The sequence below is a fragment of the Aulonocara sp. 'chitande type north' Nkhata Bay genome, linkage group LG17 (assembly GCF_057382095.1).
Source record: "Aulonocara sp. 'chitande type north' Nkhata Bay isolate Kocher_YH1m ecotype deep benthic linkage group LG17, A_spYH_male_GT1.1, whole genome shotgun sequence".
Lineage (NCBI taxonomy): Eukaryota > Metazoa > Chordata > Actinopteri > Cichliformes > Cichlidae > Aulonocara > Aulonocara sp. 'chitande type north' Nkhata Bay.
Genome location: NC_141360.1, coordinates 25321306 through 25337318, shown reverse-complemented (window position 1 = coordinate 25337318; position 16013 = coordinate 25321306). Strand labels below are relative to the sequence as shown.

Genomic DNA, 16013 nt, shown 5'->3' with positions numbered 1-16013 from the left:
CTGGGAGAACTAAGATAAGATGATGAGGCAGAATTAAGCTGGTTTCAGAGATCCCTTCAGAGTGACATAAGTCATTGTCTTGTACCACTTTCCCTGATTTTCTTATAGTTGTTAATGAACAGATTTATTCTTGGGATAACTGGGAGCTGTAGTCTTTTTTAGTGTGTGCGTATGGGGATTTTGTGTTGGCGTTTCTTTGCTTTGGATCTCACTCATCAGTCCAGAAGTGGACAGTTGCCTGCAGCAGACTGGGGCTTCTGTTCATGCCTTAATGGACAGAAAGAAGTAATCATGTTGGTCTCTGTGCACCAGTGCTATTAGATACAGAAACAGTGCAGCGGCAAGCACTTGACCTTCCTAAACAGAGATTTCATAATATTTTGCAGCATCTTGCATCATAAGACACTCTTCATTTTTAGTCAAAATGTCCTCCAGGGCTTCAAAAATGGACATTTGACAAAAACACTAGAAATCAAACTTTACTATTGTTAAAAACGGGTAATCATTGTAATTCACAACTAAATATTTCACTATATCCGTCCTTCCAACCCCATCCTCACCGGATCCTGCAGTAAAACAGATGGTGTCATGCTGCTGCTGCCTTCAAGTGTTCTTTTAAAGTGTTTGCCTCCAGATATAAAGTCGTTTTGGTGCAGTGACTGAATAGAAACTGCACATTAGGTACGTTTTGTGTAGTCTGTCAGTGAATTTGCAGTGTATGTAAGACTCCTAAACACTGGAGAAACATCCGAAATTACATGAATTGATTTTTTGCTTTGAGGGGGGATGATTTTACAGTCATGTCTGAACCACAAACTGTGGGTTGGATGATATGTAATGTACTGCTTTGGGCAGACAGGCTGCTGCTTGTGGTTCTGTGGACTTGCTGATGTGGTGCAGAGGAACACAAGTCTGTATCCTATGGGTAAAAGACGTGGGCTTAAACTCTACTGTGTGGCAAATCCTTTAAAATGTAACACCCTCCATTTTCACTGTGCATACTGGGAAATAAGAATGAGCTCACAATTTTTTCCGCATTTATTTAAGGTTTCTTTTTGTTGCATTGCTATTGTTATGTTCTGGTGGATAGACTGTATTTACAAGATGGCAATTGTATTATCATCCATTGCCTCAATTTTAGCATTTTCAGCTCTCGTTTTAATTTAGTGGCATCAAAAGTGACCACATTAGTGAGGTTTGTTAGCAATATGAACTTATTAGATGGCCTGTACCGCACAGCAAGATGTCATATCGGAAATCACATTAAAAAGCTCTAAAAGGAATCAACACCACAAACATGCCAGAAAGAACCAGTTCAATGACTTGAAAGGTGAACTGGGCTCTCAGTAGGTGATAGGGTAAAGAGCACAGTCAATTGGGTGGGGCTTAGAGTCGAATTGTGCTCATCCACATCGAAAGGATACCAGCAACAGAGGAAGCTGTGATAATGCACAACCTTACTTTTCTTCACCGTGACGCATGGATAGCAGAAATGTTCATCCCAAGGTTTCAAAACAAGACGTCATAGTACATACGGTCACTGTTCATACTTTCTATAGTGGCCAAATTTATACTTTTCATATACAGCTTGTGGCAGAGTTTGGTGCTGACACTGTATGTTCATCATAAGATGTGCTTTTGTAATCACCTAGCTGTTTGATTCAGTTTTAGCTCCATAGCTCCAAATCATTCTCATTTAATAGCCATTAGTTGGATGCTGATATGTAGCTTTTTGTGTGCCAGCACATTTTGTACTTCTACAAAAGCTGCTTTATAATATGTACCATTTTTATGCTCACTGCTTTGGTCAGTATTTTTTTTTTTTTTGCATCAATTCAAGGAAGCACAAAATCTGTAATATATCAAGTGCTGTACTGATGCCTGGTGCTTCAAAATGAATGAATCATTGTGTAGCATTCGCAGCGAGGCACTTCATTTGTTTTTCTCTCTTTTTTTTTATTCCCTCTGTCCCAGCTTTCCAGTTAGTGCCCCGCTGCTTCTCCATGTTGCAATTTATTCATCAACATAAACAGTCTCATTTCACAATGAGTTCAGTTTATAAAAAGATAGATTAGAAGATGGATCAGTGCTCCCCTTGTGACTAACCACACTCTATTCCCCTCTGTGGAGCTTGCAGAAATAACACATTTGGATATGTCTTTATCCTTTTGTTTCACTCCTATTTGGCTCATCATGGGTTCACAGGTCCATAGGCTCAGCAGGTATTTTTTTTCTTTCCTCCAGATGGCTACCCAGCTTCTGATCATATCCTAGCCAAGCTACTAAAAACCTGTGACTTTGTTTTATTAAACCGGCAAGCTGAGAACATTAATATATGCACTCCATGTGTCCACCGATCCCCTGTCTATTCAAATACGGACTGCTATGACCTTTCTTCACGTAACTCATATTAAATGTGTCTGCTGGTGATAAATTTCCACTTGAGCTCTGCTGGTAAAAGTATCTGCTAGTTCTCTGTTAATGACGGCATGTCCTGTAATCAACAGTGATTAATAGGTGCCATGGAATTGCTAATGTGCCCCACAGGGAGAGCTCTGAGCCGGTCGTATTACCAAGCGATGATTAAATGTTCTCGGTTTGGCCCCCGGGGAGCGATAGGCCATGACAGTGTGTCAGAGGACGGTGAAGGAATCTTCCATCTCAGACTTCCATTAGGGAGCACAACAGTCATCTCACTGTTATAAACTTGGGTCACATTTAATAAGAAGTTAGCTCATGTCAGTTTGTCTGCTTCAATTACACACTTGTTTGCTTATCTTTTTTTTTGTCTTTTCTATTTGTTGTGATACACATTCAGAATTCATGGCTCATAGCGTTGCTGTTTTGGTTACTGCTGTCAAAGTTCTGTAGAACAATACCCGCTCACCATCGGACAGCACAAAGACAAAGTTAGCTACTAGCTGGTGATTGTATCATATCTTTCAGAAGCTAAACCCCCCTCCAGATATTTCCTTTAGCAGTTAGTGGAGGACAAACACAAAATTTAAAATGACTGCTACTCCATATTGATGATTCTGCAAAGCCCTTTTTGAATGAGATTATTGTTCTCTGGGGACTTATAGTAATTTGTGATAATTGTGGCTGCTGTCTGTGATCTTAATCAGCGGTCCCCAACCCCCGGGCCATGGACCGGTACAGGTCCATGAGTCGTTTGGTACCAGACCGCGATAGTTGAGGGTCGGGTGTGAAATTTATGGTTTTCAGGGTGCCTGATTGCTAATAGCTACTGGGATTATAGCTTACACTCATCAGGAGATGTCAACAGCCCTCTGCTTGTGTTACCTGTTGAGAGAACATGGTGCCACGCAAGCTAAAGAGGCACTTGGAAAGCAAATACCTTCTGAGAAAAACTTGATCTATTTAAGGAGACGCTGGATCTGAATCAGAGGCAGCAGGACCGTGTGTTCGACTGTGTAAAAGTGTCTGATAAGGTGAAGATGGCACAAATGAGCTGTAAAAAGTGCTTTCATGCGAAAGAACTGACAACATGTTAGGTGGCGGAGGCTGTTTTGAGCAGCTAGAAAATAGATGTGCCTTGACAGTTTGGCTTACCTTTAGGAGTGCCCACTGACCTGCCATATTTCGCCAAAACAGAGGTCCTGTGGTAATAGTCCACTAGGAATCTGGAAATTTGTTTGGAGTGTAGAGTAAGAGTAAAAGAGTAAGACAGACACTGTAAGAGAGAGACATGATAAATATGTAGCAACAAAGATGGCTGCAGAGTGCCAAGACTTTCTTTTATAAGGATTTTGAGTAAGCTTATATATAGCAATGTTCAAGCTGACATTTTTCTCTATCAACAGGCGCAGTAGATATAATGTGACAGTCTGTGGTGTAATGCCAGATCAGTGGCAAGCACCCAGAGACTTTCCTGTCAGCATTTTTTGCCACATGTGGGCATAAAGTCTGTAAATTTGATTGAACTACATACTTTTCATTTCCCAAATGTGCAGCATAAAATCCAGATGTATGGAGCTAATTTCCAAATCACATGAGGCATCTTGGTAATATTAGTCCCATGTAAATAAGCCTTATGATGGACAATTTAAATGACGATGTTACACCAGTTACTGCACTTTGTGTATAACTTTTCATTTCTATCTAACTTGATTTAACCTGTAACTGCTACAAACTCATTACCTTGGGGCCTCAACTCCACTCCCTCAAGTGGGATGGGATAAAAAAAAACTGTCTGATCCATGTTTGGCAGCCAAACTCAAAAGATTATGTTAAGATTAATAAAAAACAAAAACATGATGTAACACTTCAGTATGCTGTTTCCAAATTGTTTTTGAACCGGTTTAAAGATAAAGTGACTCCAAAGGCAGCCATGCATCTCATCCATCTCATTATCATTAAAAAGTTTTGGGTCTTTTGATGGATTTAAGCTTGTTCCTACCCAGAGGGGCCTCCATGCTGAGTAGCTACAGGATATCTGTCTAGTGTATTTGCAGTCAAAATACTATCAGAACTCACATTAATAATTTCTGCTGCATCCTCCCTAATTCTGCAACGAGAAGGGAAAAAAAGTTTAGGAAGAACGTTTATAGGATTTTAGGTCATAATGAAATTCATGAATGTCCTCCCTTCTGATTGTGTGATAATAAATATAAGCTACAGTGTAAATACAGCTTACAGACAGATTCACGCAAATTAATCATTAAACATAGAAGTATACTTCTAAGATTAAAAAAAAAAAGTGTGAAAGGGAAGTTTGCACTCTATTTTAAAAAATAGCTACTGAGTAAGGAATGGATTATTTATTACACAATACAACACTGGCACTGCCTTCGTGTTAAAGTCTCATGAAGAATTCAGACTCTGTGATATAAATGTAAATAATTTCCTCGTGAAAAAAAATAGAACCCATTAAACTCAAATCAAAAGCATATTGACATTACCACAGAGTCGGATCAAGAGTAGGATTGGCATTATTTTACCAAATATAACACCATTTAATCACTTCGTGAAGCAAATTATCTGAATTCCACTAATAACTTAAAAAATCTTTTTAAAGTTTTGTTCTCGTACATTGCACAAGATAAATGTATCACAGTTAAATTGCATCAAAGTACAGACTGTTCCCAGTACAATAACTCAAACCACATTCCCTGTGGCTACTCGTTATAAGAACATAATTGCATTGTGCTTTATTGTACCTGCTGAAAAAACTTCGAAGTGAAATATCCTCTAAAAACAATCTGAACCTTGACAGAGAAAACTTAATCTGGCCCACATACTCATGTCAAACTGAGAAAACAGCCTATAAATTTGACATTTAAAAAAGCTGTGTTGTTGAGATGTCAACATGTAGCAAGTGTTATTCAGGAGAAACAGCTACACTTTGTGAGTCTTTATACGTCGATGCCAGCAGGCATTCTGTAGTTTTTAATAAAGAAGCCCGGCTGAGTGTGTGGTATGTTTGAACTTTTTTCTGGAGTGAGAGGTGTGAAGGTTTTTCTCTGTCAAAAGTTGAGGTTGAAAACGTCAAACCCAAAACTTGCTTTAGTTATATACTGGTTAATGAGACTAGGTAAGTGATTGTGGGGACTCTCTGCCTTGCAGTTCTCTCAGCATGATCTGGAGTGTCTCAAGAACAATTAGATGAATTGTTTTTTTGCATCATCACTTCAAACCTTTCACTGATCCTGAGATATAACCCAACCTCTATTGGATGAAATGTCATATAACCCCCACACCATCACACTAACAGAAGCCTGAACCATGGATACAAGCAGGATAGATTCATGCTTTCGTGTTGTTTGCACCAAAATCTGACCCTACCATGACAGGAGTGGCGCCCAGGGTGGTCGTTTTCTGCTGTGTTATTCAGAGATGTTCTTTTCCACACCTTGGTGGTAATGAATGGTTAGTTGAGTTACTGTTTCCTTCCGATCAGCTTGAAGCAGTTCTGGTATCTGACTGCTGGTAACTGGATATTTTCTCTTGTTCAAACCATTCTCTGTAGAGACGGTTGTGTGGCGGGGATCTCAGTCGATCCAACAGTATCTGAAAATGCTCAGACCACTGAGAGCGATGCCATGTTCAGAGTTACTTAAATAACCTTTCTTCTTGATTCTGGTTCTTGGTTTAATTTTCAGCAGGTTGTCTTGACCATGTCTGCACAACTAAATGAAATGAGTGGCTAATAAACTGATAAGTGGATCTGGAATAGTGATCACACCATGTTACCAGCAAGCAAGCACTTGGTGATGGTGGTGAGGAAGAACTCCCTTTTAAGAGGAAGACACTTGTGACAAAAACATGCTGGAGGGTTAGAGTGAAATAGAAGACATTGTATTGTCTTGCATTGTTAATGTTTGTACAACACTGTCAACCTGCTTTCAGGTACAATAGGAATTTTACCATTCTTGCTGTTAGCCATTTAGTGTTAGCTACTCGTACAGAGCAAAGAGCACAAAATAAGAAAGGTTGTAAACTTTTAATGATGCTACATTTATGTTTCTGTGGACTCTGAGGGGAAACATGTTGTTTGTATAACAGAATTTAAAGTTTTTGTGACAAGTTGTTACAGCAGAAAGTTTTTCCTTTATGCAGAGTCACTTTTTTAATACGGGTAATAAGGAACAAAGTTTTGCTCAGTAATGAGTCCTTCCAAAAGGGAAGGACTTGGCTCGGAGAAAGAAAGACACTAAGCTGTCCCTTATGATTAATTCAAATCAGATGAAGCATGAACCTCATAGGAGTGTTGCTTAGATAATTACAGCAAAGGAGATGGGAGCAAATGTTGTCCTGCTGACAAAACCAAAGTCACGGGAACAATTAATGAAGGCAAAGAAAGCTTGATTATCGACTCGGGCGTTGGGTTTTGCTCAGAGGGATAGCAGTGGTTTAAGTATTTGCATGGTGCCTGACTCTAATGTTAAATGTGGCTTTAAAAAAAGAGAGAAGTGGATTGCTATTTATGGATGTAGATTGGCCAAAGAGATCTGCTTTTGCTCAGCAAGCTCTACAAACACATGGGGAGTGCGTCCAGTTAAAGGAGTTAGCAGTTCTCTGCTCCTGTATTGTTTCCTGTTGTGCAGAGTGTTTCCCAATGTAAATGCATGCTTCAGTCATCTCGGTTTTCTCTTTTTTAATGTTTATTAATGCCTCACTTCTCCTCTTAATATTCAGGCCAGTGTCGCACTTTGTTAACATACGGAGAGTAGCTTAGGGACCTGGAGTGGAAAGGTTTTCTATGCTCACTTTATTCCGCCTGCTTGAGGTTCTAGTTTAACGCTACTGCGATCCAAATATACAGTAAACAGCATCTGAATACTGATGATTACCACATTCAGAAAAATGCTAGAGTTTCTGTGTAGCTGCAAGTAATGACTGTTTTTTGTGCTTATTTATAAGATATGTAGTTTATTTTTAATAAGCCCTTGTTATGCCATTCCTTTCCCCCTCTCATACAGTATATATACAATGTTGCAAGAGTGGATGCTCATATTACACAATGAATATGAAGTCTGTTTGTGAGGGGCGACCAATCGGCAGAAAGAAGGCTCAAAGAGAAGGTAAAAAGCCCAGAAAAAGTAATAAATCCAATTCAATTTATTTATTTATACAGTGCCAAATCACAACAATTGTTGCCTTAAGGCAAGCATGTCGCCTATAACATCCACTGGTTGGACCTGTTAGCTGGATCTTCCAGAATGAAGCTTTTAAGTTTTATTTTTGTATCATTTTATTTTGGAATCACAGGACCGGGCACAGAATAGGACAAGACATGGATACAGAGCAATCATACGGGTGTAAACACTAACATCAGTGTACAGGTGGTTGTGTGTGCTGTGTATGCCGTGTTTTATATGAGTGTGTATGACTGCTCAGTCTGGACCCATAATAATAATGGAGGGTGTGGGGAGGTACTGGTGATGTGTCTGCCCCCAGCCACTGGCACCAAGATAAGGTCACCATCAGGTGGTCAGGCAGTGACTCAGCATGCTAAGGTCGGCCAGAGCATCAGTTCTGTTGTTTTCTAATGAAATTAACTTTTCCTCTGTTCTAATATTTATACTCTTTGGGATTTATTTGGGTTGTTTAGATTTATAATATGCAAATCACTAGATCGCTGGCTGACCTTGACAGCATGGAGTTGACCTACTGGAAGACTTGTTCCAGGAGAGTAGTCGAGAAAATGTTAACAGTAACTGGACTTAATTGTGTTGCCTCTTCTAGAGTTTCACCTGCAGCATGATAGATCCATATACCGTAAAAGGCATAAGTAGATAAAATACCAAGATCATATCTCTACCAAGGGTGAACATCCTACATACCTCACAGTATGTAGAAAATTTATTCAATGGTAGAAAACACTTACAAAAATTCCTGCATCCATTGACTGCAAAAGCATTTCTGAACTGGACCAAACCCAGCTGGACTACCTGTGCACTACAAGGTGTATCAAAAAAAAAAAATCCATTCTCAAAAGGCTATATTTTTTAAAGTAACGGGTATAGAAGCTTGCAGTAACTTTTAAAGTACATGGCTGAATATATAGTTTTGCATATAAAACTTCCAATGTTCACAAGTCCTCAGTGTCACCGCCCCCATACAATAATGAAACTTGTCTCATACTGTTGTGAGCGTGTCTGAAGTCACAGCAGCTATTGCTGTTGTTATGCTAACTACCGATATCCACAGCCACTGAAAAAAAAAAGTTGGCACATTTTTTCCAGAATGCTGAGAAAAAAGTCAGAATTATGAGATTAAAGTCAGAATTCCTTTTTCTCAGAATTCTGATTTTTTTCTTCTTCTCAGAATTCCGAACTTAATCTAATTTTTTTTTAATCCGAATTCTGGAAAAGAAGAAAAAAAGACATGTCCACTTTTTTTCCCATTGGCCCTAATCCTCTTTGATTATTACTGCTGAATGCCTGCGGAATTAAAGCACTTGGAAACTGGATTATTCAAATAAATTGAAAATAGGAGTTGAAATTGTAGTAATAACAGCTGCAGTAGCTGTAGAAGTAGCCTTCTTATTTTTCTCCTCGTTCTTTGGGCGGCTTCCTTAAAAATACTCAGTTGCTGGGTTTGGTAAATGTCCATCTTGGCAGGATTGGGATTGTGGTCATGGTTAAAAGAAACCACCAGTGGTATAAGGCTGATGTTTTGCTGACCCATCGAGCAACCTGAAATTCATCAGCCTGACAGCAGGTCAAACTGTGATTTCTACAGCTTTTCCTCAGCTCCTTTAGAAGCTGCCTCAGAAATGACCGTACCTCATCATGTCTAACCTCAAGACGGGAGATTTATAGCACCGCTCCACTTGAACACAATCACGGAAGCTGAGCGTGTTTGCCTCGTTTTCAATTATTCATTGATGTGTTTAATTCTTTCTCGGCCGTCTATGAGGCTCCCCGGGGCCTGAGTGTAAACAGTGCTGTGAGCAGCGCGCTCTGTTTTCGTCTGGCTGCCTGTGAACTCTGTCAGAGGCCTTTAGTTTGACAGATGGAGAACCTTAGGCTCAGATTCACCGTGTCAGTCTGTCTGAGGAATGAGATTTCAAGACAGGGCAACTTTACTCAGACTGGATATTTTTGGAACAAACAATCAAACTAGATCAGAAGGCGATGTGTTTGCTGTTATACTGCAGCTCAGGGCTTCCAATTCTCACACATATACAGTACGTGCATCATCGACCTTACCTCAGCGTCCATATTCCTCCACAAGCCTGGAGCCTCCAGTATTCCAGTAAACTGAGTAAATAGATGTAATTAGATCAATACGAGTATCATTTTTTATCTGAGAAATCAACCCCTCAGGCTCACACTGCAGTATTTTCCCTCTCAGAGCTGCATCGTTACTCTTAAATGCATCGCTAACGACCTCATCTATAAACTGCTGCGACGCTGTCTAAATTAGAGAATGATGACTTCCAAAATGTCAGTGCTAAATATCTGCTTCTGCAACACACGTCACAAATTTCAGAATTTGAAATTCATACCTCCTCCAGTGCTTCAAAACTATTAGAACTGTAAAATTTCTTCTGACTCTCTTTTGCTCCTGGTTCCTGCTGTGCACAGACACAGCTTGAAAGAGATCACGCCAAAATGAATGGACCGCATTCATGACGAAGAAAAAAAATTAGTATAAAATGTACCCTATGCTGCCCTAAAAAAAAAGTATTTTACTTAATCTCTCTAGCTGTTATGGTTTCTAATGCGCACAGCTGTTCAGTTGTAAGCTTTTTTGCGCAACTCCTCAGGATCGTTAGAAAGATGGTACATGAGTTGGGGCTGCAGCCCCGCAGACCTCTGGTTATCGCCCACATTTGCAGATATTCAAACACATCTGGTGTTGTGCCCACTGACAGCTGTGCACACAGAAGTAGAGAACATCATTAACCATATATCTGCATTCAAGCCAGTAAAAAACTACTCTCAAAATATTCTCATTCCTTTTTTTATTCAAGACATTTGGGTATTCATTTACACTTTACTCCTCCGATAAAAGCATCAAAGGGTAAACTGCAGTGATCCTGAAACCGTGACTGGATTCTCAATATGTGTCATGTATTGGCTTTTGTGAAAATAATGTGAGCTACCGCCAACACAGTTGAACTCTCATTATGTTACTAATAGAGACATCAAGATAAACTGAAGTCCAGCAGCAGTGCTAGCTAACTGTGGGGATACATGTGTTTTTCAGTTTATTATTACGTGTGGCTCCATAATGTGGTGTTTTAAACATTTGCCTAGCAAGCAAATATCCACAGTTTGATTCCAGGAGGAGATACGAATCCCTTCGAGCTTGCATCACAAAGGGCTTAAAAAACAGTCACCAATCTGTTGACTCATCTCTAAAGGCTCATTTTATAGCATACTATACTTTCATGCTTTCGAGAAAAATAAAATCAATCGAATAGCCTAGATCGAGAGAGGAGTAAAAACGTCAAACATCCATCAAACCTGTCTGCATCACAGGTCTTTAATGATAGCTTGTTCATCGAGCAACAAATGAGACAGAATTTACACTTTGGTGAACATAAATGGTTTATCAGTGTTGTTATTTAAAAACAAGCCGTGGTTATAATAGCCTCTGTATGTGAAGGTGAAAGTCTGCAGCTATCAAACAAATGTTGGCGTTAAAAAACAGAAACTTGATATTTCTCGCTTTGTCTCGAATCTTCATCAACGTTCCTCGGTTGTGACAAGCTTTCCTGTCAGCTTGAAACCGTTTGGGCGTTCTCCTTTGACCTGAAATCAACATGACATTTTCACTCAGAGAAGCGCCGCTCACTGGATGTTTTCTTCTTTGGACCATTCTCTGTAAACCCTACAGATGGTTGTGTGGGAACATCCCAGTTTGAATAACCTTTCCTCATCAGGTTGTCTTGGTTATGTCTACATAACGAGATACCTTTGATTGGCTGATCAGAGATTTACGTTAACGAGTAGTTCACTAGGTTTACTTAATAAGTGTAGATGTATTTAAAGTCTATATTTTAAAAATATAGAAAAGGCTTGTAGCTCTTCGTCCAGCCAAAACCGAGAGCCCATCTACCAATCTGACATTCACTCATTCAACCCTGTTCCTTATAACAAGGCATTCACAGTGTTTTAAAAAACCCTGTACTCATTAATTTTAAATTTAGCACACACATATGCTCAGTGACACAGATCCTGCAGCTTCCCTGTGACTCTGTGCATCATCACCCAGGAAAACATGGGAGAAAAATAAGTGCTACAGATAAAACGAGGACAGACTGAGAGTGAGAGCACACATGTCTGAGTGTGTTTTCACTGAGAGAGACCCGATGTCTGTAAGATTCATTTCAAGGCAGTCATTTCCCCACTCATGATTGTGCGGGCACATGTGTATGACTACACGTAGGCTGAATCAGAGGGTGTGTGAATGAGGGAGTGCGTCATCGTGAGTACTTTTGTGTCTGAGGGTTGGAGTAGGAAATGGGTTTTTGCTCTCAGAATGATATGTAAGACTTTTATCAGTGTAGTACACAGTGTTATTATTTCATCCTTGATAAATTACAGTTTGTTATTTTTACATCGCCCACCACGCTGCCACTGATATATTCATAAATTCCCTCCAGGTGATTTGGTCTCCCGGGCCATGCACCACCTCCAGCCGCTGCACATCAAGAATGCCAGCAACGGGACTCCGGTCCACCAGAAGGCCAACACCACAGTGCACTGGGAGCCCGAAGCCCTCTATACCTTGTGTTACTTCATGCACTGCCCGCAGATGGAGTGGGAAAACCCCAACGTAGAGCCATCCAAAGTCACCTTACAAACTGAGAGGTGAGTCCAACAGAGGCTTCAGACACTCGGGGAATCAGGTGTTTTGTACTGTGACCACATTCAGGTTAGCTCAAAGAGACCATCCAGCTGACTCAGCTTAATAGTTTAAATTCTGTAATCCCAGGAGAAAACTGAATAATCGATAGCATTTTTAAAAGATGAGCAATAATGCACAAAACATGTCGTCCTGGAAGCAAAACATCCTGCACTTGTTAACCTGGCCCGTTGAGATTATTTCAGTAACGTCTCCTCCCACTCACCCTGTCTGTCTGCAGTAATGACTTTACTTTCCCTGTGTGCATGTAAAAGGGCAGGAGTCTTTTAGTCAGCAACATGGGCTGACAGCTGAAGCAGGCAGGTAAGGAGCTTGGGAAGGCTCTAGACTAACCTTACTGAACCAGCAGTTTGGGATTGCAATGCATAAATATATCTCAGAGCTTCTCAGAAATACTCGGCCTGACCTCAGGAGGTGCAGATAAAATCTGAGGTCTAAGGGTTGGTTTCTCCCCAAATTAGATCCTCACAGCAGCTAAACCACTCATGCATTTGAGTGCTATGCATGTTATTCAAAGTCAACTCATTAAAGTAAAATTCATAGCTAAAAAGTTGGTATTAGATCTCATGGGGCCAGTTTCTTGTCATTTGGTGATTCTAAATTGTCCACAGGTGTGGATGTGAGTGTGAGTGGCTGTCTGTCTCTATGTGTTAGACACGTCCACGTTATATCCAGCCTCTCACCTAGTGTCAGCTGTGATAAGGCTTCAGTCTCTCCTGAGACTTTAAGTTGGATAAGCAGTTGAGAAAATAGATGGCTGGATAGAGTGCAAGTGGCAATCCACTAAAGAAACTTGCTGGGAAAATGGTAAGTTAATGTGGCTTGGGTTTGTCCCTCCATTTTCTTTCCTTTTTAGAATTTGAATGCTCTGTCTACGCTATAACAAGATTAGCACATGGCTTTTATTTCTGCTCTCAGTTGTTTACAAGGATTTACCACTGACTGGTGATAATCTGAACAAAGACAGAGAATATACTGGTTTATTTCCTGGAAAAAACTGATTATGGGTTCAAGAAAACCAGTGATTGTCAGCAACAAACGCAAAAAGAAAGCTTAATATGTCAAAACTTTTAAGTGGAACTCGCCTTGTGATCAATTTTGCACAGTAAAAGAGCTTAAAATGAGCAATAGTTATTCCTCTGCTTCAGTCAGTTAACTATGCTCAGCTATTTAAAAAAAATTCATAGCTATTATTATTTCAAAATTATTCCATAACAGCACAATTGTTGCACTTGATTAATACAGTGCTATCTACCTGCTAAAAATGCAAATTGGAGCTTCATCAGTTCTGTGTATGGAGAGGGAAAGAAAACGAGAGACTGAGGAGTATTTTTGTTGTTTGTAACTGTGGTCATATACAGAGAATAATCTACCCGCTGTAAGTGAATGGATATCATCTGAACACGTAAAGTCATGGCCTTTCCCCAGCTCTTTATTCTTTTTTTCTAACATCTTTATGATTCTATATCCGTTTCTATATTTGCAAGTTTACTGGGAACAATGTTGTCTAAAACCACCAACATTACACTGGTTTGATGTGAAACTGGTGTATCTGCAATGGGAAAATTAACTTGAAGCAGATACTGTTGTAAACGATGGATTGAGTTTATTAAGCCGTTTAGGTCAGATTTAAGCTAAAGGACCAAGAGTTGTACTTTTATTTTCCATTGTTTAGTCTGATTTGACATTATTTTATTTATCTTTTCCCGTTTTTCCCATCTGTGTTGTTTTACTATTTGGATCTAAAAGAATTTCTATAATGTTACATGTCTCATACTTTTGAATTTAAAAAGAAAAAAGAACATGGAAAGTTTAGGCTCCAGTCCTGCAGGGCTAAAGACGAGTCAGTGATCCCCCGGCAACTTCTATTCACTAGGGAAAAAGGTGCATTCCCAAATTGAATTGGGAGTTGTTGCTTGGGGTTGTTCAGTGAAATTGGTTGCAAAAAGCTTGGTGTACCAAAAAAAAAAACTGTGTTCTCTTTGCCCTTTAGCAGATTGCCACAGTTCAGTTTAATTCAATTTAATTTTATTTACATAGTGCCAATTCACAACAACAGGTAAAGAACCTATAGAGAAAACCCCAACAATCAAACAACCCCCCTATGAGCAAGCGACAGTCGAAAAGAAAAACTTCCTTTTAACAGGAAGAAATCTTTGCCAGAAACAGGCTCAGGGAGGGGCAGCCATCTGATTGGGCGTCACAGGGGATGGCAGGTGCCTTTGTTTTGGTTGGCTGGCAGACAAAAACTTGTATGGAAATGTTAGACAACTACATACAGGGCGGTAGTAAAACTGTGAAGAGTTCAACAGTAGGTTTGTTCTTAAAGTAAAAGATTTGCTTCACTGCTTAAGCCTGGAAGTTGAAAGGGAGCCTTCTCTGTTTCACTACCACCTAGACAGTAGTTGGTTTAGTTGGTGAGTGTTTGCAGCCAAGTTGGAAACTTCCATGCAAACTATGACCAAAGCAACTGCAAGGAGATTTTTGTTGCTGCATTGTATACCTCTTTGCAACCAATTCTACCTAGCATCTGGCAGCAATTCCAGCAACCTAGCAACAAGTGGTTGCCAGGGGGGTGCTGACTAGTCTCTAAGCTTGTGTAACTAGGGTGTTACCAGTAACAGTTGACTAGTAAACTAATAAGATGGACTACAATAGCTTAGCTAATGGTGGTACCTTTTGTCAAAAAATGACATCAGTCTAGTCCAGACAGGTCCAGTGGGGTAGCAACAAACTAAAGGAAACCTAGCACACTCTGATATGCAGTGTTGGGAAGGTTACTTTTAAAATGTATTCCATTACAGAATACAGAATACATGCCCCAAAATGTATTCTGTAACGTATTCCGTTACGTTACTCAATGACAGTAATGTATTCTGAATACTTTGGATTACTTAATATATTATCATGCTTTTTACAACAACGTGAATGTACTATTGCTGTGTGATGTATTACTATTACTGAAGGTCCGCGTCTCCGAACTGTAGTAAAGGGACCTCTGACTAATACGGCGGGGTCCCTGTTGGCTCGTAGCCGAAAAATTGCTTTACTTTGTTGTGTGGGTCAACTTTTCTTGCAAGAGACAGAGAGAGGCGTTGAAAGGCTGCTCCAACGGAACTTATTGTTTCGGAGGAGAACACGGTGTACAGTCGAGTCTTAATAGCTTACTTACAACTGGGCTCGTCAGGCACTCTTCTTGGCTGCAGTGGTTATTATTATATTTACATGCTTCCAGCTCCTGTTGTTGCTCGATGACAACTCGTACTTTTCCACTCCCCTTTTTCTCCCTCCTCGCGCTCACAGACACATAACGTGTATGGCAGTCCATTCTCCCTGCAACACGGACTACACTGCCCATGATGCTACATTCTTTAGAGCTATGCTTGTAGCATTCTGCCTGTTAGCTTAGCACAACAACAACAACAACGAAAAGGCGCTCTCTCACCCAGGAAACACACAGTCGCAGAGAGAGAGAGAGAGAGAGAGAGAGCGTGTCGCCATGTAACCATGGCAACCGTAAAGCTGCCGCCTGGAACTACAGAGCGTAGCTGTCAAACAAAACCCAAACAGTCCTGACCCGCGACAAAATGAAACAGGAAAGTACCGCAGTGTAATCCATTTATTTCAACAAAGTAACTATATTCTGAATACCAGCTTTTTAAACGGTA

At 40.1% G+C, this 16013-nt stretch overlaps 1 protein-coding gene across 2 annotated transcripts in view; it reads left to right on the top strand.

Annotated features, from left to right (window-relative positions):
• The window catches only part of LOC147310164 (ankyrin repeat- and BTB/POZ domain-containing protein 3-A), a 264271-nt gene that overhangs the window by 195071 nt on the left and 53187 nt on the right, over nt 1–16013 (top strand). For both annotated transcript variants that reach the window (XM_086268998.1, XM_086268996.1), the window contains exon 3: nt 12083–12290. In XM_086268998.1, the coding sequence (XP_086125124.1) occupies nt 12083–12290 (208 nt within the window). The remainder of the gene's footprint in view (nt 1–12082; nt 12291–16013) is intronic.